General features: G+C 45.0%; 1 protein-coding gene across 4 annotated transcripts in view; it reads left to right on the forward strand.

Moving 5' to 3' along the window:
* Positions 1-312: 312 nt before the first annotated feature.
* SUFU (SUFU negative regulator of hedgehog signaling) overlaps positions 313-25,201 on the forward strand; it is a 96,203-nt gene continuing 71,314 nt past the window's right edge. For 2 of the 4 annotated variants that reach the window (XM_086752055.1, XM_086752056.1), the window contains exons 1-2: positions 313-634; positions 6,624-6,758. In XM_086752055.1, the coding sequence (XP_086608181.1) occupies positions 453-634; positions 6,624-6,758 (317 nt within the window). In that variant the 5' untranslated portion in view covers positions 313-452. Of the gene's footprint in view, positions 635-2,512; positions 2,647-3,258; positions 3,405-6,623; positions 6,759-25,201 lie in introns of all 4 variants that reach the window. The other 2 variants (XM_086752057.1, XM_086752058.1) reach the window with 2 other exon arrangements.

A 25,201-nucleotide genomic window follows, 5' to 3' on the forward strand; every position in this document is an offset into this window, starting at 1 on the left:
CCTCAGCGCTCCCTCACCGCGGGGCTGCCCCACGGGGACCCCTCTCCTTCCCTCACGCCCACCCAGGTGCCGGTAACCTCCCGACCCCCCCGCAGCTCGGCACCGCGCTCCCCGCACCCCCTCGCCCCGCTCCACGCGGTGCCCCCCGCCGCCGCCGCTAGAGGGCGCGCTGGCGGCACGGCGTGGATAGGGGAGGGAAGAGGCGCGGCCGCCCTCCTCGCCGCGCGCCGCTATTGGCGGAGCTGCCGTGTCACTCAGCGTCGCTCAGGCAGCGGGCCCCGCCCCCTCCTCCCGCAGCGCTGTACCGCGCAGCGCCGCTTGGGCCGGGCCAGGCCGGGCCGGGCCGGGAGCGGAGCCGGACTGAACCGAACCGAACCGAGCGGGCCGTGCCGAGCCGGGACGGGACCGGACCAGCCCAGCCGCCTCCGCCGCGCTGTCCCCGCGGCCGGGACATGGAGGGCGTGCGGCCTGGCGGGACTCCCCCCGCGGGCGGGCCGGGTTCAGGCTCGGGCTCGGGCTCCGGCTCCTTCCCGTCGCTCTTCCCGCCGGGGCTGCACGGTATCTACGGCGAGTGCCGCCGCCTCTACCCCGACCAGCCCAACCCGCTCCAGGTCACCGCCATCCTCAAGTACTGGTAAGGCGGCCGGGGCTGCGGCCTGGAGGGGGCCGGGGGCCTTGCGTGGGGCTGGCAGGGACCGGTGGGGCCGGGGGCCTTGTGTGCAGCTGGGAGGGGAGCAGTGGGGCCAGAGGCCTTGTGTGGGGCTGGGAGGGGAGCAGTGGGGCCAGGGGCCTTGTGTGGGGCTGGGAGGGGAGCAGTGGGGCCAGGGGCCTTGTGTGGAGTTGGGAGGGGAGCAGTGGGGCCAGGGGCCTTGTGTGGAGTTGGGAGGGGAGCAGTGGGGCCAGAGGCCTTGTGTGGGGCTGGGAGGGGAGCAGTGGGGCCAGGGGCCTTGTTGGGGACGGTTTGAGGAGAGCAGTGGAGCAAGAGAGGAGTATGGAGGGGAGTCTTGGGGGGAACAGTGGGGCTGGGGATGCTGCCTGGGGTGGAAGGGGGGAGGCAGTGGGGCTGGGAAGTGTTGCAGTAAGGGCACAGGGACCAGGGGTTGCGTACTGATTTTGGGATGAAATGCAAGAGGTTTGGGGGTGTGCAGTGGGGCTGGAGGAGGAGGCACTGGGGAATGCAACTGGGTGTCTCAGAAGTGTATTTAAGGGGATTCCTGGGGAGGATACGCTGGCAATAGGAGGAAGAGTATAAGGAGGGGTACACTGAAGACGGAAGGATGTATTGGGATTTCAGGATTTGGAGCTTCCCTGGGTGAGGGATGGCTGATGAGGGCCTTGGCTGGGGCAGATCATGGGGAAAGGAAGTGTCTGTTATTCGATTTGGGGACTGGATTTTCCCCTTCTGCACAGGAGGTATGATCACTGTCTTGTGGCCAGGAGCTTGAGGTTCAAATACAGCCAGCACTGACCAGAGTGAACCTGCCTACCAGCCTCCAAGCTGGATGCGTGTTGTGCCTGTACCCATAAAACACAGCAGGCAGAGCCAACTCCTCTTGTCCTTGTGTAGCTGTGTGTTATCACAGACTGCAAATCTGCTGCTTACAGTCTCTGCTGACACAATGTCTGACACCAGTAACAGCAGTTGTTTATGTGGGAGAGTGGCATGAAGGAAGTACTTGGATATTTAGCTATCGAGATAAGTGTCTAGCAACTAGTCCTGTGCAGAGAGGAGTTCCTTTTGCTTTTTGCTATCGCGTTGCTGCTCAGCCCCCTCTTCTGGGCATGAGGAACATGATCAGGTCACCCCCGAGTGTTTGCTGGACCTGACATTGACCAGTCCCTACTCCAGACCTTGGAAAAAGTTTAGTAAATGCTCAACTTCTTTATTTACAGTTCACTTTAACCTGCTTGTCTCTGCCCTATTGAGTCCTAAGCAACAGAAGAATAACATCCTCCCTGTGTTCTGCTCTCACAGCCAAGCTACTGCTGTTTTCTTCCAAAGTGGTGGTTTTTTCTGCAATTCTAGCAAGAAATAAATCTGTTAGCTCTTATTGCTTAGGGTTTTTTTTTTTTACTTAAACTGACACAGTAGGCTGAGAGAAGGTGTTGCAAATATAAGACCTCAAAATACAAATAATTTCTTAATCATCTGTGGGTCAGTACTGCAGTACTTCAGTGGTGGTCTGATCAGTCTGTTTCTACATCTATTTATGATGAGTTTCCATCACCTTGATTTGGGAATCAGCACTTGTTTTTTCCATCAGTGGCTTAAAACAACACTGACTAGAGGGATGTAAGATTTGTGTGGGATGGAGGGAGATTTAGGTCTGTAACGAAGAATGGCAGAGATCTTTGTTTGGGAAGCAGCCTTGCTACCTGTTTGCTTGAGGGGTTGATTAGGGCTTCACTGCAGTTGGAGCTCAAACACTGGAAAAACTGCTACTGGCAGTGATGGCTGGTTGCAAGTAAGAAGTAGTTTGAAGGCCTGTTTATCCTGGCATTTTCCACTTAGCAGTTCTTCCGACTGTCAGCTCACCCAGCAGCCGGAGCCGAGAGCTTCGCTCGTGGAAATCGGAGGCGGGCTTCTTACTGCTCTCCAGTGGAGGAAATTCTTGTGCGAGGTGGGAGCCTATATGGACGCTACAGGTACTTTCTCTCCCCTGGAGCTTGGTTTTGTGAAGTCTGGTAGAATGACTTCTGCCACTGCTTGCTCTCTGCTGGTTGGTCCTCCTCTGCCTGGGCTGCCAGCTATTAGTTGGTTTAGATTAGAAGAGGAAATTGCTGAACAAAATTCCCTGCCTTAGGAGAAATATTGTAACACTAATCAGCTTTTAATTATACGTATCGGTTTCTCAGTGGTTAACGGCAATATTTTTTTGTTCAGGGAGCTGAAGTTGTATTCTTTGGCTTGCACGGCAGAGCAGATCTGTACTTCATGATGTTGGAGAATCTGCGGAATCGCATGCCTGTTAAGTGAAGGGGTTTAGCTGCGTGGATTATTTCATGGAATTAGTATTTTTTTTTTTTTAACGCTATTTGCATATCTTGGGAGAGAGTTCGTGATTGCAATTGAAACTTCTTGGGAAAAGTTCCTGGCTGTATTTAAAAAGGCCACGTGCTGAGAAGGAATTGCTCTCTGTTGATAACCAATATCCGCTTTTATTTTTAAAACGTGATTGAGTAGCTCTAAATGAAATAACTTGATGCATAGAGTTGCTGGTGAAGAAACAAATTTGTACTTTCCTTGCTTTGTGATAGGTTTTGAAACAGGTGGAATTTGGACTGGACTGTTGGTTTGTCATCACCTATCTTGAACTTAAGCCTCATGCTTGAAAACCAGTGCACTGAGCTGTGGTGTGCTGCTGCTTGGGGATCACGGAGTACTTCCGGAGGGTTGTCAAAAGGTAGCTGTGAAAAGCAGGCTTGTTGTCAGGTGTTGGGACGTGACTACAGACAGTCCACTAAGGATTTTTTCAGGGTGAATGGTTTGGGAATTTTCCGATTTTCTTTCTATTGTGGAGCTGTTTCCTCTGTGCCCCCTTTGGGTTTCTCCTTCCACAGAAACTTTGGAGTGCTCTTAACATCAGTCAAAAGAAGACTACTGGTACAGATGGAAATACTGGGTTTCCCCTGAGGCTGCCCTTCTTGCTCCTGAATGAGCTCCATGAATAGAGAATGTAACAAATTTGTACTGTACTCTGGCTTTGAAGTTGGGCTCTTCCTAATAAAATCCTCCAACGCTTCCAGCTCTTTGTGTGAACTCGTGTACTGATATGTAGATTATGATACAAGGTCGAACCCTGCCACAGCAGCTGTGGGCGGGAGGATGTACCACAGCCGGCATTAGCGGTGCTCAACTAGTTAGAATAGCAGCAAAACCTGCCACCGAAACTGGATAAACACCTGTGCTGACTGGCCTTCGAGCGTTATTGCTATGGGTACTCTGCAGCTGAAGCCATTTCAGGATAGGTATCTATCTGTGTATTTTTCAAAATTTAATTAGTCACTGCTACAGCCTTTTTGTCTGAATTGCTTCCAGGCCTACCAAATTTCTCAGGAAGTTAAATACAGTCTGTCTGGATTGTCATGCAGCCTGTAAACTAATGAGTAGCTAACTCTGTCTGGGTCTGCTCTGGGCACGACAGAGCTCTGTTCCCCCACACTGGCTGATGCTGCATCGCTGCAGCTACCTCCTGGCTGGTGCAGTGTTGCGGGTCCTGAAAGATGCTTGGCCCTCGGAGAGAAGCACAGAGTTGCCGTCAGGAGCGAGGCAGAGGTGTCTAGCTTGCCTGGTGCATCCTAGGCAGGACTTGCTCACTGCCTGCATCAGGCCTGACGTGCCTTTGAGTAGCCCTGTGGAGGAGCGTGCTTGCGGAGCAGTCCCTGTCCTGAAAGAGGGCAGTCTAAGGGTTTGTCTTGTGTGTTGTCAGTGTCAAAGTAACTGTGTCAGCAGTGTTCCGATGCATTCGACATCTACGGTGTTATTAAACCTAGTTTGGAAGCAGAGGATTTCAAATAGTGTGTCACTGTCACTAGAAATCTGTGTAGAGTATGCAGGTGCCTTCTGGAAACAATGGGAAACCTGCTCTTGTGGCCCTTCCTGGCACCATCTTTCCTACAGGTGATAAAGTGGAGAAGTTCCCACGTGCATTAACTCTCCTCGGAGCTCACTCTGGAAAGCACCTTCTTACAGGTGCTTTGCATGTCAGCGTGCCCAGGTGCTGGCCTCTTGCCAGGCCGATGAGCTACCAGCAAGGACTGGGATCCATCTGTCCAGTCGTGGTGATTACTTCTCCGGAGAATCTCCTGTGGAGATGAGCAGGTGCTGCAGTGTGTGGCGAGGCCGATGCATAATTGTCAAGTGACTTTTTAGCACCTCTGTTCTGCAATGATGGCTACCTCAGCTCTGAAAACCCCTGTTTGCTGAAGGGTCTCTCCTAAACGAACTTCAAGAAATTACTGTCCTCTGTGAACATGATCTAGGGGTGGTTGTGCAAGCTCAGCGTTAAATCTCTTCTGCACTGATTGTCTGTTTTTTGAAGCTGAAGGGTGTAACTCTGACTTTACTACCAGCAGCCTGGTTACACTCATGCCTGAGGGTTGAAATGCTTGTCAGAGTTTCCCCTGTGCTGCCTTGCGGCATTGCTTTCAGATGGGACTTGGAGAAGGGTGCTGGCCTTAAGTGGGATAATTGCAATTAATCTTTCCTGTTTGATCACCCCAGAGCTTCCTTGGTAAGGCAAGGTACGAATCTCCACATGTGAAGCACGGGTACTTCCAGGAGGCATGAAGCAGCGGTAGTGGACTAGCAGCCTGGATGCCGGGAAAGTATTTTCTTGCCAAACCTGCCAATGTGTGATATAATGCAGCAGTACTTTAATCGAGGAACAGAACTGAGGTGTTCAAATGCTTCTTGCACAGCAGTTTTGGGGTCTGTAACGATGATGCCCAAAGCCCCAGGGCTAGCAAGGGAAGCACAGGCATGCTGTGGAACCTTCAGATGATAGAGTCAGGGTCTAAAGAGAAGATGCAGGTGGGGGGGGGTTGGTGTGTAATAAGCTATTTGAATGAAGGGGGTCATCTTAGTTTGGATTTTCTTGTTCAGAGCAGTTGAAAGTATTTTACTTGAATAAAAAGTGAATTGGAGGCAGGAAACAGTTAAACAGCTGCTCATGCTCTTCTGTAAATGCTTGTGGTAGGTGGTGTGATGTCTTGTCTCTTCTTGCTTGCTTCTGCCTGTGTGTTTTGTGATATTACAGGGCAAACAGCAAGCAAAACATCCTGGCACGTTCCTTCCTTCGGTAGGGAGCTGACCTGCCTCTGCGTGGGCAGACGTGACGGCCAGCGGCAGGAGGAGTGTGCTGTGCTTGCTCTGCTGGCACACCAGCCTCGCTTCCTTGGCCTGGTAACAGGAGGGGTGACTGCAGGTTTTAGTGATTGCTGCTTAATGTAGTCTGGCTGTGCTGCATTGGCTTTTAATTAATCTTATTTGAAGGAACCTCTTAGAATGTTGAAGCAGAGGCTGCAGTGATACTTCTTACTCATTCTTGATTAATGCAGATAGTTGTTTTTTTTCAAGTTCTGGTACTAATTTTTCTGAATCAATGTTTTTCTCCTCCAGTATTTCAACTGTCATGTTTATGTTTAGAGGTATGGATTACTCTCCTCAAAAGTTAGCCATTTCAAATTCTTCTCTGAGGAATAGCATCAGTTTTTGTTGGTTTTTTTATTTTTTTAATTGAGATTTGTGCCTCTGGACTGAATTAAGAGCTTGCAGTGCAGATACAGCTATTGCTTTTTTACTAGTACAATTTTCCAGTTTTCTTTGTGTTTTGTGGAAGCTTTAATATGATTTTCCAGAGGTTTTTATGCTTTAACGTTAAAAACATTGTAGTATGTTGCACACATGCACTTTGCCTTCCTGTGCTTGAAACTTGCTGGACTTAACCCAGCCTTTCTCCTCAATTTTTTTTTTTTTTAAAGGTAACTTGAACATGCTAATTCCATTTTTGTCACTAGCTATGTTTTAAAACAAGTCTCTTCACAGCCCCTTGTAGTACCTCTGGAGACTTCCCATTTGTCTTAAACTAACTTAGCTAAGAATATTTCTGGTTTTAATGCAGGTTGGGAGGACCTGATCCTCTGGACTACGTTAGCATGTACAGAAACCTGGGAAACCCAGCGCTGAATGTTCCTGAGCACTGGCACTACATCAGCTTTGGGTTAAGTGACTTGTATGGAGACAACAGAGTACATGAGTAAGTGTCATTTCTGTTCTGTTGCTGCCTGTTGTATTTTGTATTGCATTTTGGGGGAGTGTAGGTAAAACCCTGTCCTGCTGTTATTATTATTTGAACAGCTGCTTTTCTGCTGAGAATACCCTAGCCCTGGTCTCGCAAAGGGTGACGTGTGCCTGTTCTTGGATGTAGAAAAATTACTGTGTTCCTCTCTGCAGGCTTTGAATGTGATATATTTTCTTGTCAGTGTTAAGTCAAGTGGGTTTTGGTGGTGTTTTTTTGTTTTGTTTTGTTTTTTTTTCTTTTAACTGGTTGGGAATTTTTTTTTTTTTTAACTGAATGTCTTGTTGTGTTTTTCACCCCTGGTAGTCTGTTATGGTCAGATGCTTAAATTCTGGCCCCTGCCTGTGCATGTTAAATGCCCTTACAGCAGTTTTCCAGAGGAAGGCATTTTTCCTATTGCTAGCACAGCAGTGTCAGCGGACTGCCACCCCAGTGGCTGCTGTGTAAAGTACCAATCTGTGTAACAAGCATAAAATTCTGATTGTTTGACTGTCTTTTCTCCAATAACTAAATTATTATCTTAGCTTGTTGGTATGGATGGTCTTTAGTAGGCATTTTGTGTAAGACCAGGCAAGCAGCGTGATCTAACCTTATTCTTGTCTTTCTTTTACTGAACTTGCTCCTTAACTCCAGTTAAAGTGAGTAGCAGCAGCCAAACTGTCATGATCTCGGGGCCGTGAACGTGACCTTTTAACCAGCCAGAAATGGCAGAAAGTTTCTGCTGTTGCTGTTTTATAGTTACAGGGTAACTGTCCTTGATGAATGGTGCCTCAAAGGCCCCAGTTTGCTCACCCAAGCTTTCTCCCTTTTGTCTTCGTTAAGATTCAGCCACCATTTTTTTCAACCAGATGCTTTACTTGCAACAGCAGCAGTCATGCAATTTCCTTAACCCTACCCATGTCCTCAAGGCAGTTTCTCCTGTTTTTTGGGTGGGTTTTTTTGTTGTGGTTTTTTTTTTTTTTTTTTTTTTTTTCTCCCCCCTCCTCTTTGTGGTTACAGAACTTTTTCAGAAGGCAAGTCTCTTAAGACTGGAGTTTATACAGAACCCTAGTGTCACTGAGATCTGCCTGGGGCATTTCACCAACACATCTACTGGTAACAAACCCCAGTCATTAGTTGCTGGGCAAAGGAAAGATAGGGCAAGTGAAGGAAATGAACTTAAAAAGGCTTCCTTCCCTCACTTCAACAAGAGATCCTACCATGGACATGCAGGCCTTGTTCTCAAATCATGAGATTTCATCTTTACCACTGAAAACTTGACTTTAGGTGACCTGTGTTTGCCTGCCTTGTTTTTCTGGAATTTAATTTTGGGTGGAATAAGTACTGTGTTGACTTCCTCTTCTTGGTGACCTGTCAACCTGAATTTTTTTCATGGTGAGACTTTTCTCTTTGCTCCGACTCCTTCTTGGTGGTCTTGAGTGAGAGCCAGGGAGCGGACATGAGGGTCTTGGCTCAAGACATGAAGGGTGATGTGTTTTTATGATTGAAGAAGCAAATTATATAAAGGCACAATTGTCTTGGCCCTGGCACATGCTTTGGCTTCTCAGTCCTGAAACCTGTCTGCTAGACCAAAACCTGCTGTTCTGTAGTAGAAAGCTTGCGGGAGGAGGAGTGGAAATATCATACAGGTGGAATGTCACAACTTTAAACAACTTCCTGGCATGAAACCACCTAACTCTTCATACTGGTGTATGGTTTGGTCTGGAAATTCAGATTGAGATAGTGGAATTTGCCTTTTGCTGGTTACAGAGTATAGGAATTGAAAACCTATCTCTAGACGTAGGCTGCAGGCATCTTCCAAGTGCCTGAGTGCCCTGCACGTATGTGAGCCTGGGAGGAGGCTTAGAGAGCTGGTGCACCTCTGTTGTCCCTGGCACTGCACTGCCAGAGGCTGCTGCAGCTGGGCATTGCAAGCAGATAGTGAGTCGTGGCTGCTGTGCTGCTTTGCAGATATTTGACAGCAACCTCTTAAGCACAGACCTGCTCAGATCTGTCAAAGTGATCTCCGTGCCCTGGGTGCATGCACGTGTTTCCTTTCTCTGGCTCCAGAGCAGGGTGTCCCTGTGTCACTCATCCTGAGATGTTCAGCTATCTGCAGTCTGTCACCTTTATTTATGTTTATTTATATTATGTATATTTATTTATGTCTTATTCTTGGGGCTACAGAACTTAATGCTACACGTGCTGTTGAGAAGGCTGGCTCTGCCTTTATGGCATGTAGTCTTAATAGACAGTTATGCATGTGGTAAAGCTGTCAAAACCCACACATCTCTTAAACACTGAACCTGAAGTTACCACCTGGTGTGTGAGCACTGTAGACAGGCAGAGAGATTTTTTTCAAAGGAGCTCAGCACCTACCAGCAATTCTTACTCCCAGTGGCAGGTGCTGTTTCTAACTACCCTGGAAACACGATGGCCCCATGAACTGTGCATCACTACACTGGCACTGGGCACACACTGCAGGAATGCAGTGATTTTCCTGTGCACTCCAGAGGCTCTTGTTCTCCAGCAGGAACTTTATTAAAGCCTTTGCTTAAGAAAATGAGTATCAGTCTCTTTGTTGCTTGAAGGACTTTGGGATTCTGCTGTCTCAGGTAAAGCATGTTGCGGGATGGTTGGCAGGAGCACAGAATGACAGGGGAATTATTTAAATCTTTGGAAGATTTCCTTTAAAGCTGTTGTGGCATTGGACTTTGCTCAACTGCCGTGGCCTCTGGAGATGGAGGTTATTTTGTGGGGTTTTTTTGGTTTCCCAACTCTCCGGAAGGAGTGCGGAGCTGGATCTGCTTGTGTCACCCAGCAAGATTCCTGCAGTAGGGATGTGCTTCTGTAGCCTTGCTGTCCTTCATCCTTTAGAAGGGAAAAGACAGTACACTGCCAAAGGTCTTTTTAGTCTCCCAGCTTGACTTTGGATAATGTGTATCTTATTTCGTGTGGACCTCTTCTCGTAATACAGTGCAATCAAGACTAATTATAATGCCATATTAAATGAAAAGGACTTTTTGATTTTTCTTGAGTAAATTGGAGGCCCCTATATTTTTATTTATAATGGAATAGCAAACAGATGTAGCAAGTAACATGAAAATGTTGACTTTAATTTATATTTTTTAATAAGAACCTGAAAAGTCTGAAGTGGAGCTCTCCCTGTGCCTCCTTGTTGACAGATTTATTTTCAGTTAAAGCAACATGATTTCCTGCTCTGCTTAAATATCAGCCATACTCTGCGTACAGAACTGGTCTGGCTTTAAGAGTCTGCAGAATAAGATGGAAGAAATCTAAGAATTTCAAATGGAGAAACCTTTTTCATTTAAAACCACTCAGTGTTTCATGGTATAATGGCAACCATGACACCAGCTGTGCTGGGCTGATCACTCTAAAAATCCTAAATCATGACGTCATGACAGCATTAGGGAACCGCAGGCCTTTCAGTGGGATTTCATGCCAAGTTGCTTACATGGAAATAAGTCTCTCCAATCGAGCATGTTGCGCAAATTGAGTGGCAGCAGAAATCCTTTCAGTACATTTTTGCAACTTATTCTCCATTTTTAACTTTTTCTGTCTACTTTAAAATCAAAACCAGTGTGTAACTTCTTGGTTCAGCAGGGTTAGAGCAGAGCCTTTTTTTGGACTTTTCTTGCTTTCTGAAAGAATGATTGTGTACCACAACTACGAGTGCACGTGTAACGTGTGAGCAGGCTGAAAGGGAGTGTCTGGCCAGTGTGGCTGTGGGAGAGAAGACAGGTCCTGCTCCCTTTTCCACCCCTCACTGGCAGCTGCCGCGCCACAGCAAAATCAGAAGCAGCAAGCAAGTCCCCGTGTATCCGGGTGGTGCCTCAGCTGGTAATTGCAGATTTATGCTCCAATGCCAGACTGTCAGCATGGCAAGGGCACAGGCACCTGATCCTTCCTGCAGTTTCCAGGCGTGATGGAGACTTCTGCCTACATGGAGAACGGGTGCCTGAGGAAGGCGGCGTCAGCCTGACTTGGGATCCAGCAATGGCAATGCCAGCTTCGGCTACTGCGGTGCCATGGTGCGCTCCAGCCCTGGATTGTGCTGACGCAAGGGTTTGCAGGGCTGTCCAGAGAGTTGGGAAGCAATGTGTGTTTTCAGCAGACTGACAGTTATCTCCAGTTCACTGAAACGCCAAGGCTGAACCTCCAGTTAACTGTTCCTGTAGTTCAAGTGCTCACCTTTTTTGCTAACAGTTTAGAAGGTGCATGGAAAATGAGAACCACAATACGATAGAATTCCTGAAAGCCTTGAATAGCTCGTTTGTGTTAAAATTGCAAGGTTGTAATTCAGAGCCACAATAGAAAGCAAAGCTTAAATTATGGCTAGGTTAAGAGATAAGGTTTGTATTTGTGGCCTTCCCACATCCTGAGAAGAAACATGCCAACTGTGTTTTGATATTTAGCTTTTTATGCAAATTCCAATAATTGGGTTTCCTGATCTACACAAACTTTGTATTAGCAAGGGTGTTGTGGTTTGGGTTTTTTTTTTTGTGGGTGGTTTGTTTTTGATTGGGTTTTTTTTTCTTTTTTTTTTCCTGGCAGCTAGCCAGGAGCTGAAGTGCAGCATCCTATTTGCATAAAACCAGAGAGATTACAGCTGCCTTCATCTCTAATACAGATGCAGGGTACCACCCATGGAGACAACAGGTTCCAACTTGCTGTGGTCCTTTTGATTTGCGCTACTTACCGTTTGGATCAGGAGGAAGCGGTGCATGCCGGGATAATGTGTTGTCTCTGTGGGTGGTGTCTCCCTATTAAAGGTGAGGGTAAGCATGAACCTTTCAAGATCTCCGGTCCAGCTTGTGTTCTGCTTGCTTGTATAGTTCCTCTGAATGACCTTAACTTGTAAAGGGGCAAGGATGCTTGTTAGAGCTGGGAAGAAGAAAAAGGAGTGCAAAACTGGATCAGGTAACAAATGCAAGGCTTGCAGAGGAGTGGATGTTTTCTGGAAGGCTTTTTCTGAGTATGAAAGGAGTTTGAAAAGAGTATTTAGAAAATAGCCTGAAAGTTGGAACGAGTGCTCTCTTTCTTTTGAGTGCGTGCTGGCTTCCCCTTTGAGCCTGCATGAATATAAGATGGAGTGGTGCTGACAGCTGTCACTTTTGTGGCCTCTTAGGTCTGTAGCCTTTCATGAATTTAAAAGCTCACTGCCCTCAGCTTGCCAGCCTTTAGCCTTAAATTTTGGTATTTAATAGGTCCCCGAGTGCTTTATAAATCACATGCCTCAAGCACCACTGAAATATTACACCAAACTCCAAGGTGATGGTGAATGCTTTTTAAATGGTGGAGACTGACTCTGCCCTCTTTGTTTTCATGAAAATACAATAAAATAAAGGGCCTTTGGTAAGACAGTAAATTAGAGACGGGTGGTGTTAGTTGTGGATCCATATTTCAGGTAAGATTTTGAAACAACTTTTATAAAGTTCAGCATGTCTGCCTTGGAGAGATGAAAGATCAAAACAATTTAGTTTGGGAGTCAAGCCTGAAGTTCAAGGAAAGTTATTAAAAACCCAAGGTTTTCTTCTACTTTTCATGGTATCCAATTTCTTTCAGGTGTGGGATTGAAGCATACTTCATGCAGAGGAACCCAGGGACTTAAACAGTAGTATGGATGTGTCAGTTTTCCCCTCATCCTCATTTTGTTTCACTAGGCTATTAGTCCTGAAGTCAAAAGACATCTACTGTGACAGGGCTGGCAGCTTGGTAGCAACTTCAGCACATGGAATAGGGAGACGAGATTGAGTTTTGGGGACGTATCCTCAAGTTGAGGACCAAGAAATAATGATTCTGCTCCTGCATCAGACTTTTCAGAGGTGTGGCTGTGATGGGTTGGTTGTGGGGAACAGCCATTGCAGCGATTAAATTCTGGAGATTTATGGTCACCTTGAGGAGCTTCTTCCAGGTCTCCATATCTTCCTGCTTCATGTTGCAATGGTTCATCTGTGGGAAATGTGCTTTAGCCAGTGCACTGAAGAAATGTTTCTTCTGTATACTGTTGCTGGAGGTGGAGCATCTGCCCCAGCTAAAGGGAATGACTTGGAAGAGGACCTTAGGAAGCATCAGCTTAGGAAGCAGGTACAAGAGCTGACTTGGAGGAGGGAGAGGCCGAGATGGGCACCAAACTCTCAACTTGGTTTTTCTTCATAGGTCTGTTCTTTGTCTGTTAGAGATTGACCCCAAATGTAATGCTTATTTTTCCAGTTGGTAATTTTTCTAAGACAGAGCAGAGAGGAAGGTTCATGGCAGAGTGGGAACGGAGATGCCACAGAATTAGCGAGTTCTGTGACAAAAAAAAAAATTCCTTTTAATGAGAGCTTATTTGAGAATCCGTCAGAGTTGAAATTAGCAGTTTAGCTGTGGGGTCCAATAAGATCTGGGGTTTTTTTTGTAATGGATTTGTCTTGTCATTGGATGGTTTTTGTATGTGTCTATGAAGACAAGAGTTAGACTGAGCTTTTGCCAAGATTAGGGTACTTGTAATAACTCAGTCCTGTGTAGATTCTCTGGTGTCTAGAAATATAGTTGTGCTTCCACTGAAACTTGCTTACAGGAAGCACCTATAGATCCTCTTCTGTCTGGCTGTTTATGCCTACTTTGTAGAAATGTGGTGTTTTGGGAACAACTTTTCCTTTGAAGGACTTGGTAGTATTTGACCAATGAGTTAAATTGTGGGGATGTTTTAAAGAAGCATGAGTGTGATCACGTAAGGTTCAATTCCCTATTTCCCAGGCAAAAAAAAACAGTTAACACCAAGCGTCATGCCTATTTACACAGCCCACTGATGGTGTCCCTTCGATGACAGAAGCAGTGCATCAGGACTAAGACTTGTGTTTCTCTACTGGAGGCAAACCTCCCTTGAAGCTCTGGTCACTATGGGGAAATCTTTTTTCCCCTCCTCCCAGGCAGAGTGCGCTTGGTTTCCGAATGTCATTTGTTGGAGGTAGTTAGCACTGTTAATAATGTGAAAGATGTAGGCCACCTACAGAGAGAAGTCCGCTTTGTGCTGTGGTGTATCTGTATTTGCGTGCAGAGGTTGTGGAACGAGAGTACGCTCGAACTGTGCTGGACTTTGAAATTTTTTTTTTTAAGCATTTAATGTTTACAGCACAGTAGTTGAATTTACAAGAAGGACTGTTTTCAATAAAAAAAGGAAAAAGAGTCGAAGTAGGTTTATAACTGAGCGTTACTGACAGCAGTCTTGTTCGGTGGTGCGTCTGCATGTGCATCGCGGTAAGATGAGCCTCTTGCTGCCATACGGAGGAAGGAGCATGGTATTCAAACTGGATGATTTCTTTTTGTCAGCAGAACTTTGACATTTATGAGGAGAGTTGGCCCGAGGCAAGGCGTCCTTACTCTCATCTCCCAGCTGGGTTGGTGTTGAATGATGTGGGAGAGCTTGCAGGCTCTCTGCTCTCCCAGCGAGTTCAGCCTGCCGGGAAGAGGAGCGACTGGGGATCAAAGTTGGGTCTTCTACTGAAAGATTGTTTTACTCGATAAAGATCTGTTTAGGATGTTCTAAAAAGCAAGAATTAAAAGTTAGTGGACTTTTTTTTTTTTTTTTTTCAGTGGGACATGAAGGTAAAAGCATTTTTTGAGCTGTGTGGGCAGTCTGGCTGTGAGATCAAAGGAGAGTTGACTTTTTTATCCCTTTGCTTGCTGGAATAATGATACTAACAAAATGAATGTTTGAAGAGATGCATCTGAATGCTGTTATTCAGACCTAATCCCCCTTTTTTTTTTTTCTCAACACAAATTTAGTGTTGGGAACATGTCTTTTTAACTAGTACTAGGATAGTCTGTGTTTTTCTTGATGGGACAGTGGTTACCATTGGTAACCACAAATTACCATTGGTAATAAAATGGCCAATTTTATTTGAAAATTTGAGCTATTGGTATTTCTCTCTCCTAAGCTGCAAACTCCATAGTGATTACCAAACTCGACCGCCTCTCTACTGTCATCTCAATTTTGAATCGAGGCCCAATAGGCAGTGACGCCAGGCTAACAAAAGAGGGCTGCAAATCTTTGGTGGTCTCCCATTCAGATGGTGTTCCCTTCCTTGGACAAAGGGGTGGCTAGGGCTGGTGAGTGCCATGCTGCCTCCAGGAATGGTAAACAAGGAATGGATCATCTGGTGGGAGGTGTTTTTTGATCAGTTGACAAAGCTGGGTAGATGGGATACCACCTGACAAAAGGCTGAGGCTTAAAAGAAGATTTTTGCAAGGGCCTTAAGAACAAAAAGAAGAAAAAAATTAAAAAGGCCAGCAAACTGTTTTGTGGGGTTTTTTTGCAGGATGTAAACAGGGTGGGCGGAGGTGAAGGGGGACTTGGCCATTCTTGGGAAGCTCTGATTTAAGCCCAGAGGGTAGAGACAAGGGAAGGAGGGACAAATGCACAGATGGCTCATTGTTTTGTCTAGCTCAGCGTTCTTGCACTGCTGAAGTGAAGGGCAATTGTTTCAAAATCCCTTTTGCCAAGAGAGCTGTGTGCTTTTCAGCTATCCCTCGTCCCTGAAGATGCACACTGTAAACCAGGGGAACTGGCCTTTACACCCATTTGTTTTGGCGGGTCAGCGCTCTGTCCAAGGGGCCCGGGGAAGTGGCTGGGCTGCAAGGCATCGCTCCTGTAAGGCAATGGGGAAAGAGTGTGCGAGTGGGAAATGCGCTGCAGCAGTGGAGGAGAAAGCGAGAACCAAAGGATGGGCACAGAGGGGCTGATGCAGAGCAGTGTCTGGCTTGGGGGTCTTTACCAAAGCCATGAAGTGTGGCATAAACTTGGCATGTACCTCACCTGCAACGATATCTGATGCACAGTGTATTTTTCTTACAGCATTTAATATTTTTTTTGTAGCAAATAATTCATTAGTATAGAGAAATACTGCCATTTCTATACTGTTATTCTTTCTACCGCTCCACTGGCATAGCTCCTTCCCCTCCTCCCCTGTGAATTGTTGTGGCCTTTCTGTAGCAGGGGCCTTTTTTGGCATAGTCGACAAAAATAAACCATAAAGGCGGCTGTTGTTACGAATAAGGCTCAACAGGGGAATTTTACCAGTAGAACTACAGCAATATAATTATACTAGTAGACTAGTTACAGTAAATTTCCTCATGAAGACAAGCCTTAAGTTGACATTTCCTAGCTAAGTTGAATCCATATGTATAGCTTTATTCCGCAAAAATAATATGTCTCTGGGCCTTGAATTCTTTTTTACCCAGAAGAGTAACGTTAAGCAGAAAAGCAAAGAATTTAGTGCTCAGAGATGGATGGGGATTTTTCTGTAACGGAGCGGCTGTGATAAGCTGTACGCTGAACTCTATTTCACTAGGTAGGTCATCCTAAAGTGATCAGGAGCGCGAGGAGCCTGTTTGTGCTTACTGCGCTAAAAAGTAAGTGGTAATGAAATATGCTGTAAGCTGACATCTCTCTCCCAGTTTTACTCCTGTTTGTAAGAGAAGCTGAGCCATTTTGCAGTTTCCATAACTGGTTTGGCTGAGATGCAAAACTGTTTTGCCACTATTAAAAATCTTTAGGGGTGAGCGTGGTCCCACTGAAAGGAAGAGAGGAAATGATGCTTTCTTTCTTCTTTGTTTGATTTGAAGAGGCCAAGATTTATTTTATCCTTTTGGATTTTGTCTTAACGGGTGAAGTCTGTGTAACATTCACAAGCCAGGTGTTTATTTCTATAGATCAAAAATACCAGCCTCTGATTTCTACCTCTGAAAGTTTCCAACACTTCAAAGGAATGATTGTCTTGTAGAAGGAGCTTCACACTCAAAGGCAGACTTAAAAAAATAATATACATTAGACTTTTCATTGCAGCTGTCTTCTGTTTCCCTTTTGGGAGTCTTTCACTAGCAGTCTGGTGCTTTCTTTTCTGTGAGATTACAACTCGAACTCCGAGGGCCTTCCCTGCCTGTTTAATTGGTTAAGATCTCTTATGGCGCTCATCGGTAGGTTTTTGAGTGCACCTTTTACAATGAAATGAGATTATATCACAGCTCAGCAGTCGGAGAAGTGTGAACTTGATTTCCACAGCTAATGGAAGTGAAAGATCAGGGATTGAATCCCAGATCCAGCAGGATACTCAGGTGCCAAAACCCCTATTGAAATCTGTTGGAGTTCAGGCTCCTAAAAGCTCCCAAATACCTTTTGTGCCTCAAGCTCATTTATTGCACAACTGAGAGCTTAATTATATGAGAGTCCTAAAAATGTGCTTGAGTATGTGTGAGAGTTGTTCCTTGCATGACTTTTTTTTTTAACCTATTTTCTTTAGCCAGCAGGAAAGTAATGGGAGACACCAGTGTTTATATTCTATGTAACATGTTGGAGCCCTGATCCTCTCCTGAAACTTTTGGGCAATGCTGAATAAAAACTAACTGTAGCTGTCAGTGTAGCTTCTGGCTTTGGGTTTTCTTCTTATTCTTTCCAACCTCCCATACTGCTTTTGAAAGCAGCTTTTGTTATGCGAATGGGTTCCTCCCAGCAGCTGCAGAACTTTCCACAGTGGGAGCTAGGAAGGAGCCAGCAGAGGAAAGTCGGTGCCCTTTTCCCAGTTGCTCACCAAGCACAGCAGCACCGTCCTTCCCAGCCATGCTGGCTTAAACTGGCCCGTCGCTTGTGTTCTCTTGCCTGGTGAGGTTGCAGCTGAGCCCTTAGGTGAAGTTTTGGAGGTGTTTTACCATGCCCTGCAGGCTATGCGAAGACCAGTGTTTCAGGGCTAAGCTTTCAGTCCCAATATGAAATGGGATCCACCGGCAAATGAAAGGTTTGCTGTGTTTGCAGAATCACCTCCGGCTCTGGCCAAATGAGAGCACTGTTCTGCTGGACCTTGTAGAAAGGAAGGGTAAGCAGCTCTGAAGGGCAGCATAAGTAGCTTAAGTAAAATGTTAAAGTACAGATCTTGATAAGTTGTTTTCTTTTTCACTAGTTCCCTGCCCCTTATTGTGTGAATGCAATAGTAGATCCTTATTGTACTCCTAGCTATTCTTTCCAGATGCTTTCAGTGAGCATTAAGAAGATGCAGCTCTGCAGCAGCTTCCCCGGGCCATTGCAGTGAGGCTGTTTGCACTTTCCCTGAGGTGCCAAGAAGCGCGGCCGTGCTTGCAGCGCTAGCTGTGCTTGCACGGTACTGCAGGTGGTGGTTGAGAACCTGCTCTCAGGGATGCCTCAGCTGGATTGGGATGGGTTCTGCTGGCCATGGGGTGGATCTGTGGAGAAATGTGTGAACCCTCTAGCTGGAAAGCACAGCCAGTCCTCTAGTCACTTGATTTAACACAGATTATTATTACTTTTTTTAATACATGTTTTGGGAATCATGAAGATGAAATGGTTTGGCCTTGTCAGCTTAATTATGATGATAATGGGAGATCAAACCATCACCTACTGGTATAGCTACATCCGTGCACCATAAAACAGAGAAAATAAGAAAGTGAACTGCTCTCATGTGGACATCTTTTGCTGGAGTAGAGAGTGACACATCCCATGCAACCTCCTGTTTCATACTTTGTTGTTTTAGTCATTTCCCGTGTTCAGTATTTGTACCTGCTGTGCAGAACGTGGAGTCAATTTCCCAGCTTTTGTTACCTGGATAGATGGAGTATATAAGCATTTCCTATATGATGAGTGTGTCACATCCATTATTTTACATCTGAGAATCAAATTCCTAAGTAACTTGTTGAGGAAGATGGGAAATTTGTGGCAGACAAGAGGTTCAAACTTAGGTCACCCAGATCCTGTTTTAGGACTTTAAGAGTGTTCTGAAGGTTCTTGACTTGGTGTTAATAATGAAGCAGACAGATCCCTTTGGCACCAACAGGGCCATTACAGCCTTTTGCACTTAATCTGTGCACACTGTCCCTATGTGTATGACTGTATGTTGATGTTCTCCAGAATGAGACAATAATACTCCCAAGCCTCTAGAGCCCAAAGGGATTAACCTCCAGCAGCTAAGCAGGATCCTGTCCTTCTTCCAGATGCTGCTACTTTCATGGCATGAACAGCTGAACCTCAAAGAAGTAGTCCCTAAATTGCCTTAACTTGCAACTCAGCACATTAAAGTGACCTGAAAACTGATGATGGTTTACTTTAACATGCTGGCTAGGCTGGAGAGAACGTAGTTCAGGAGCTGTTTCCCATGTGGCTGGGTGGGAGCTCAGTACAATAACCACTTCTGTCAAAACAAGTTTAACTCATGTGTTTGTAAATTATCAGCTGTGGGTCCTACCAGCTTAGTTTTGGACGCAGGATATCAGTAGTAAAAGTTCATACCTGTGTTCTTGGCTGTAATGCTTCATAGGATCATTTGGGTTGGAAGGGACCTCCGAAAGTTTCCAGTTGATGCCTGCTCAGAGGGCTGACTTCCACAGCCTTCCTGGGTCTTGTTCTTCCAGAGTTTGATCACTATCGTGTGAAAAAGATTTCCAGATACATGTAACTGGAATTGACCTTTGCCATTTCACTGTGCATCTCTGAGAAAACTCTGTCTCCATCTTCCCTTCGCCCTCCCAATAGGTAGTTGAGCAATAAGATCTCTCCCCAAGATCTCCCCCTCCTTTTACCTTTCTTTTATTAACGGTGAACAAACACAGCACCCAGCCTTTCCTCATACGATGCAGGTGACTGTGGTGTGGCCACGTTTTAATGATACTTGTGTGCCAAGTGCTTCTCACGTGCCTGACTTTAGGTGTCTAAAAAGTGACCACTCTGTCAGGACTACAGAATGCACACAGCAGTTCCCATACTGCTTCTGTCTAAAGCTGCTGGGAACCCTTACTGTGTTACTGTTCAAATGACACTCTGTCTCGTAAGACCTTTGTGTCTGTGGAGTTAGGGAAAAGATTGACTGAAGGTCTGAAGGTTTAGAGCAAAAATGAATTTATCTGTTGTATCAACATTTGTTATTTACAGAAACAATTTTAAGAACAAAACAAAACCTGTGAATCCCCAGGCTTCAGGGGCGAGGTTGTCAACAGCTGAGTTTTGAAGAAGCTGTGTGAAATCAATGTTGTGTATGTGTGAGTGAAACTTAAACTGAAGTCTCCTCTTCCTCCTCTGCCCCGTAACAGCACTTCACTCCCTGAATGGTAACTGAGTGAAGCACAGTTCTGTTTTCATGCTGGCTAGCACAAATCGATTCACAAATTTTACTCGGCTCTATCTCTATGTAAGTTTTCTAAGCGGATCCTGCAAGAGTATTTTGGAAAGCTGAGAAACCCATCTGCGAGTGCCTCTGCAGTTTGGATTTAGGTATTGGAATAATTCTCTAAAAACAATCTAAGTTGCTGTTTCTAGAAGAGTTTCCATTTGATTGATGGCTTACACATTTGATATGATGTACTGCAAGGCCAAGCTTTAAGCAACAGCTTTGGGCATAATGATAGACTGACATCTCGAGCACCATGTGTCAATTGTTTTCTGGCCTTAATTTTATGTGAACAGAAATCTTTGAGCATGTATTGGTTTTGTATTTGTATTTGCCCTGCTTACGCATGAAGTTTTTTCTTAAATCAAGCTAGAAAGGAATCCAGTAAGACCCTGTGCACAGGTTTGGGATGGTGAGAGCTCATGGAATTTCCTGTCAAGTGCTCTGAAGAGATAACCACCTCCTGCTTCACTCAGATGTTTTAATGTGTTTTTCTTTAAAATTGATGCTTTTTTTTTCAGTGCCAAGAGGCAATCCGAGAGAATATGTGAGTAAGCAGGTAGATGTCAGCTGAAATAAGTTTTCTGGATATTTTTTGAGCCTTTCATTTAGGGGAGTTGCTGTGCGTGTTTTCTTATGAAATTGCTTCAGAGGAGTGTCCCAGCGTGTTGTCAGGGCTCTTTGGTGAGACTTTCATGTTGTTTGGCAGCTGCACCAAACCATTTCCTGTTAGGCAAGATACTGAAAGCACTAGGTAGGGTCACTTTCTTCCTTTCCCCACCCGCCCCCCCTCCCTTCCTTCTCTTTTCCCTTCCCCCTCCTCAGCCGCCCCCTCCCCTTCCTCTGAAGCTCTGGAGTCTGAGAGTCATTTCTTTATAGTGGGAAGACATTGTGTAATGCACCTGAAGCTTGAATTCAGAAGACTGAGTGTCTGACTGTCTGCATAATCTTATTGGAGGCACATCCGCTCTTTGCTGATGTCCTTCCCAGAAGATGAAGGCACTAAGGTCTTCAACTCAATGACTGTAACAGCCTGCCAAAGGCTTCTCCTTGCATTTTAGGCAGGAGACCACCCTTTGTGTTGCTTGTTTGTAAGCAGATGTGGGCAGTGGAAGGGAAATGGTATATGTTTTGATTTTTCTTAGAGAGGACCTGTAAAGTTAGTCATTCAGTACTCTGCTTTTTGTTACACCAGTCCTCTGTGTTACTATTCTATCTTTGCTAGCTGATAGAAAAATCTTCTGGTATGGTTACTAGCTATGCGTTGTAAAACACTAGTGAGAGCTGGGCCGTGACGTACTTTGGTCTCGTCAAATATAGTGGTGACCACTGTCAATCAGCTTGGTTTAACCACCTTCTCAAACTTCTGAAATGTCCTGATAGCCATAAAATTATCTAATCTGGAGTACTGAGAGCTATGAATTGACAGTTACTGGCTTTTGTGGGGAGATGGTAGAATTAAAATTGCTTTCTGATGGAAATAACAGCAGCTCTTTCTGATGCTAGGCTTAGAAATTTGGCAGCCTTCAAAACGGTATCAGAGTGGCTTACCAGTGGCAGAGTAGGAAGCTTTGTCTTATAGAAAATGTGGGGAAATGCAATTAGAGAGTTGAAGCAAAAGGCATCTTAAGTAGCTTCACAAAAGTAGTGGAGATGAAGATTAAAAACTGAAGCTGGGACAAGTCAGCCCATAGTACTGTAAGCCTGCCCTTGCTTCCCGAAAGAGACCTGGTTCATCTCCCTGGAGCTGCTGGGAGTGGAGCTGTGATTTCTGAAAGCGCAGTCCTAACTATCCTCAAATACCCCGAAAGAGCTTTCTTGTTGGTCCCTGGCTGAAATAATTGTAGTGAAGGGCCAGCATTTCCCTACGTAAACTCCCATTTTCAGGGATTGGTTCGCTTAATATATTTATATACACATGCTCTTAAACTCTCAAAAAATAAACACCTAGTACACTCTACTCCTTGTACAGAGCTGTGCAGCTTTCAAAAGCAGAGTTTCAGAAATACAGTCATTTTGCACTGCACTGCAGCAGCAAACCTTCTCTCATTCCCTGCAAAAGTGAGAAAGAAAATGCTTTGGCAAATAGCTTTGATTTAAACTGAAAAGCCTCTGGTTTTCAGAGCTGCTTTTAAAGTAAAAGGCTAGTTTGGCTTTTGATCCTCTTAAGCTGGGTTATTTGATGTGAAAAATGCCCTGGGTACTGCGCTGCAGAGGGGAGCAGCTTTTCAGTTCTCTGTGTGTGGCTTCAGGAGAGGGCCTGGCACAGTGTGGGGCGGCGGGGGGCTCGGGGGGCCTGGCCGCATGGCTCTGTAAATAAAGGGGCCTCTATTTCTTTGGATTCTTTTGCTGGAACTAAATATAATGATCAGTGAAACTCTTACCTCATTAAAGGAACAAGCCAGGCTCCTCCAGCGTATGTGCAGTGCTGCAATGTGGTCTGTTCTGCTGAGCTGATTTGCTGAACAGATAAAGAGAATTTTAACCCAAAGAATGGCGTGTAATATATGACCTTGGCTTTCAAAAGGTTTATTTTTGTTCATGCGACAAAATGATGTTTTAATATTAAATATAGGGTTGGATTTGACTTGGCAGATACCAGAGCCTTCCATTACTGCTGTAGTCATAATATAAAACTGTCTGATGTGTGCCAGTGGGCATGAGGCAAGCCAAGAATTTCTCCATCAGTGTTTGTTTTTTGTGAAAACTTAGCTGGCTGCTTCGCCGTTGGGTTGGCTGTAAAGATGATGTGCCCTTGTGTTGGGAGGGGCAAAGCAGTGGCAGGCACAATGCAGTCCCTGCTGTCTCTTTATAGTTCATATCTTTATGCTGTTTAGGCAAAATAGGGCTTTATTTTTTTTTCCTTCCTTCTTAGCATTTTAGGAGCGTTTAAGAGAAACTTGCACTCAAAAGTACAGAATTCAGCAGAACCGAGGCGTAAACCAAACTGTGTGAAATATTCAGATCTGTTAGTACAGAAACTTAATACTGTGTTGCACCTTTCAGTTGATGTACCTGGGGCTGCGCACAGATACAAAATATTAATTTTGAGGTTTCCTTCCCACACATGCTCTGTCTCAAATGTCGTCTTACTGTAAAGCTGAGGTGCTTTTGTACTGTTAAATTGTATTGTTTTGCTGAAGAAATGACCTGCAAAGCACTTGTACCTTGAGATGCTGAACTCTGCTCTAAAGCCTCTGTTCCAACCAAACCAAAAAAACCACCACCCCTCATCCCTCCCTCCCTTACTCACAAAGAAATCAGCCCCAAGTAGTGCTAGTGTCTTGCTTCTGTAGAACAGAAAGCATGTAGTAAAAACATGCTACCTTCACAGTTGACAGAGGTGTTTGGGTCAGGCTAACCTGCTACGGATGCTTTGCTGCCCGCTTGGAAGGGAACAAGTTAGTACAGGTGCAGGTAGCACTGAACTTGGGGGTTTGATGGAAGAGATCATGAGCAAACCTGACTTCTGTGCGCTTTAGTAGGACTTCATCCATCTACGGGTTATCCTCACCCCTCCACCTGCTTTTCTATGGCAATGAGGCTTGTTCAGTCTGTCTCTTCTGGAACTATGTGTATATTTCTTAAGCTTGTTGGTTGACTTTGGCTGGCTGAAGGTGGTTGACGTTTTCTGGAAGTTGGGTGAAAACTGGGAACTTGTGGGAAGGAGTATGAGTTTGAACATCTACAAGCCTGCAAGGTGTGATCCGTTTTTGTCCAGTTCCGCGGCAGCCTCCTAAGATAACCCCCAAGCAGTGGGGATGTATCCGAAAAGGAGGAGGCTGCCGTGGGAATCCAGTGTTTCCACATGGAAGTAATGGAACGTCTTGGTATAAACGAACCTGTTTATGGGGAATCTCACTTTATTAGCTCCCCAGTTATGGAGTTTCTTGGTTATGATAGGTGCATCTTTTGTCTTGTTGGTAAGGCCTTGAACAAAAATGGTCATGGGTTATTTGGGGGAATGAGCAGCTGCTTAGAGCCCAGATATAAGGGAGAAGTCTCTTTATTGTTATGAGGGATAAAAAGCTATTTGCTTGGCTTTCCATTCATATGGCACGTGTACCTGGAGGTCTTGGGCTTCTTACCAGGCAAATTCATTTCCTGTGCGTTTGTTGGCTGTGGCTGCTACTTGCCTCTCTGCCACGCGCTGATGTATCCTTATCCTCACAAATTTTGTGGCTGGGGCTGGTATAAACACTCACTCCCTCGTGAAAAGGACTTAGAATCATAGCATAGTTCGTATTGGAAGGGACCTTTAAAGGTCATCTAGTTCCGCCCCCCTGCACGGGGGAGGTTCTTGACTTCCGTAAGAAAAGCCGAGCTGCGTAACTCAGCTACTGGAATCTTCTCTGTGATTTTTTCATTCGATCAAGAGTCAGGGGCATGTGGTAGGATTATGTGTTTAGTTCCTGAAGCTCACCTTTGCCTCCGTTCTAATGTACATCCTCCAGACCTTGGCCAGGAGCTCCGGTCCTGGATTATAGTCTGTTGTTCATTGAGAGAAATTTTATGGCAGCTACTGAAACTACATTTAACTTACTTTCAAGTACAAGATTTTTTTGAAGAATAAAAGCAAAAGCTTTGGCAAAAATGCTAACTGAAAATGACTATCCTAGTTACATTCTGAATATTAGTATTTCTTCCTATGAGAGACTTGCCTGAAGGACTTATATAATAGTTGCAAGCTTTTAAAGCCATGTGTTACAATTTCTTCAAAAACAAACTACCAACCTAAAATTAAATAGATCAAAGGCTTTTACTTTGTAGACTTGGAACAGCTGCATAATACAGGTGAATTGCATATATTTTAAATTTCACTTAACAAAGCAGTGTATTTTCATCAACCTGTGACCATTAACTGTTCAAAACCATTTTAAATCTAATGTTTAAATACAAATCTCTTACATGCAAATAGGATTTTCCTAAGATCTAACTGTTAATTGAAGAATTTGTAAATTATAAGCATTGTATGCTGCTGCATTTTGGGTTTTCTTTTTGTTTTGGTTTTTTTTTGTTTTTTTTTGTTTTTTTTTTTTTGTTTTTAGGAGATACATCTTTTGATTCTTCAGAGACTTTTTTAAAAATCTTAGAAAGGAAGGAACTTACGGTTTGTTTCTTTGTCTTTTATTCTGTTTATTTACTGGTAGTTCTTCTCTGTTTTAGTCTATTTCATTACTATATAAAAAAAATCATGTAAGTAACATTGCCTGTCAGTTTTACTGCTTTGTGACTACTGTGTTGCTGACC

Source organism: Chlamydotis macqueenii, chromosome 7, assembly GCF_036417535.1.
Source record: "Chlamydotis macqueenii isolate bChlMac1 chromosome 7, bChlMac1.mat, whole genome shotgun sequence".
Lineage (NCBI taxonomy): Eukaryota > Metazoa > Chordata > Aves > Otidiformes > Otididae > Chlamydotis > Chlamydotis macqueenii.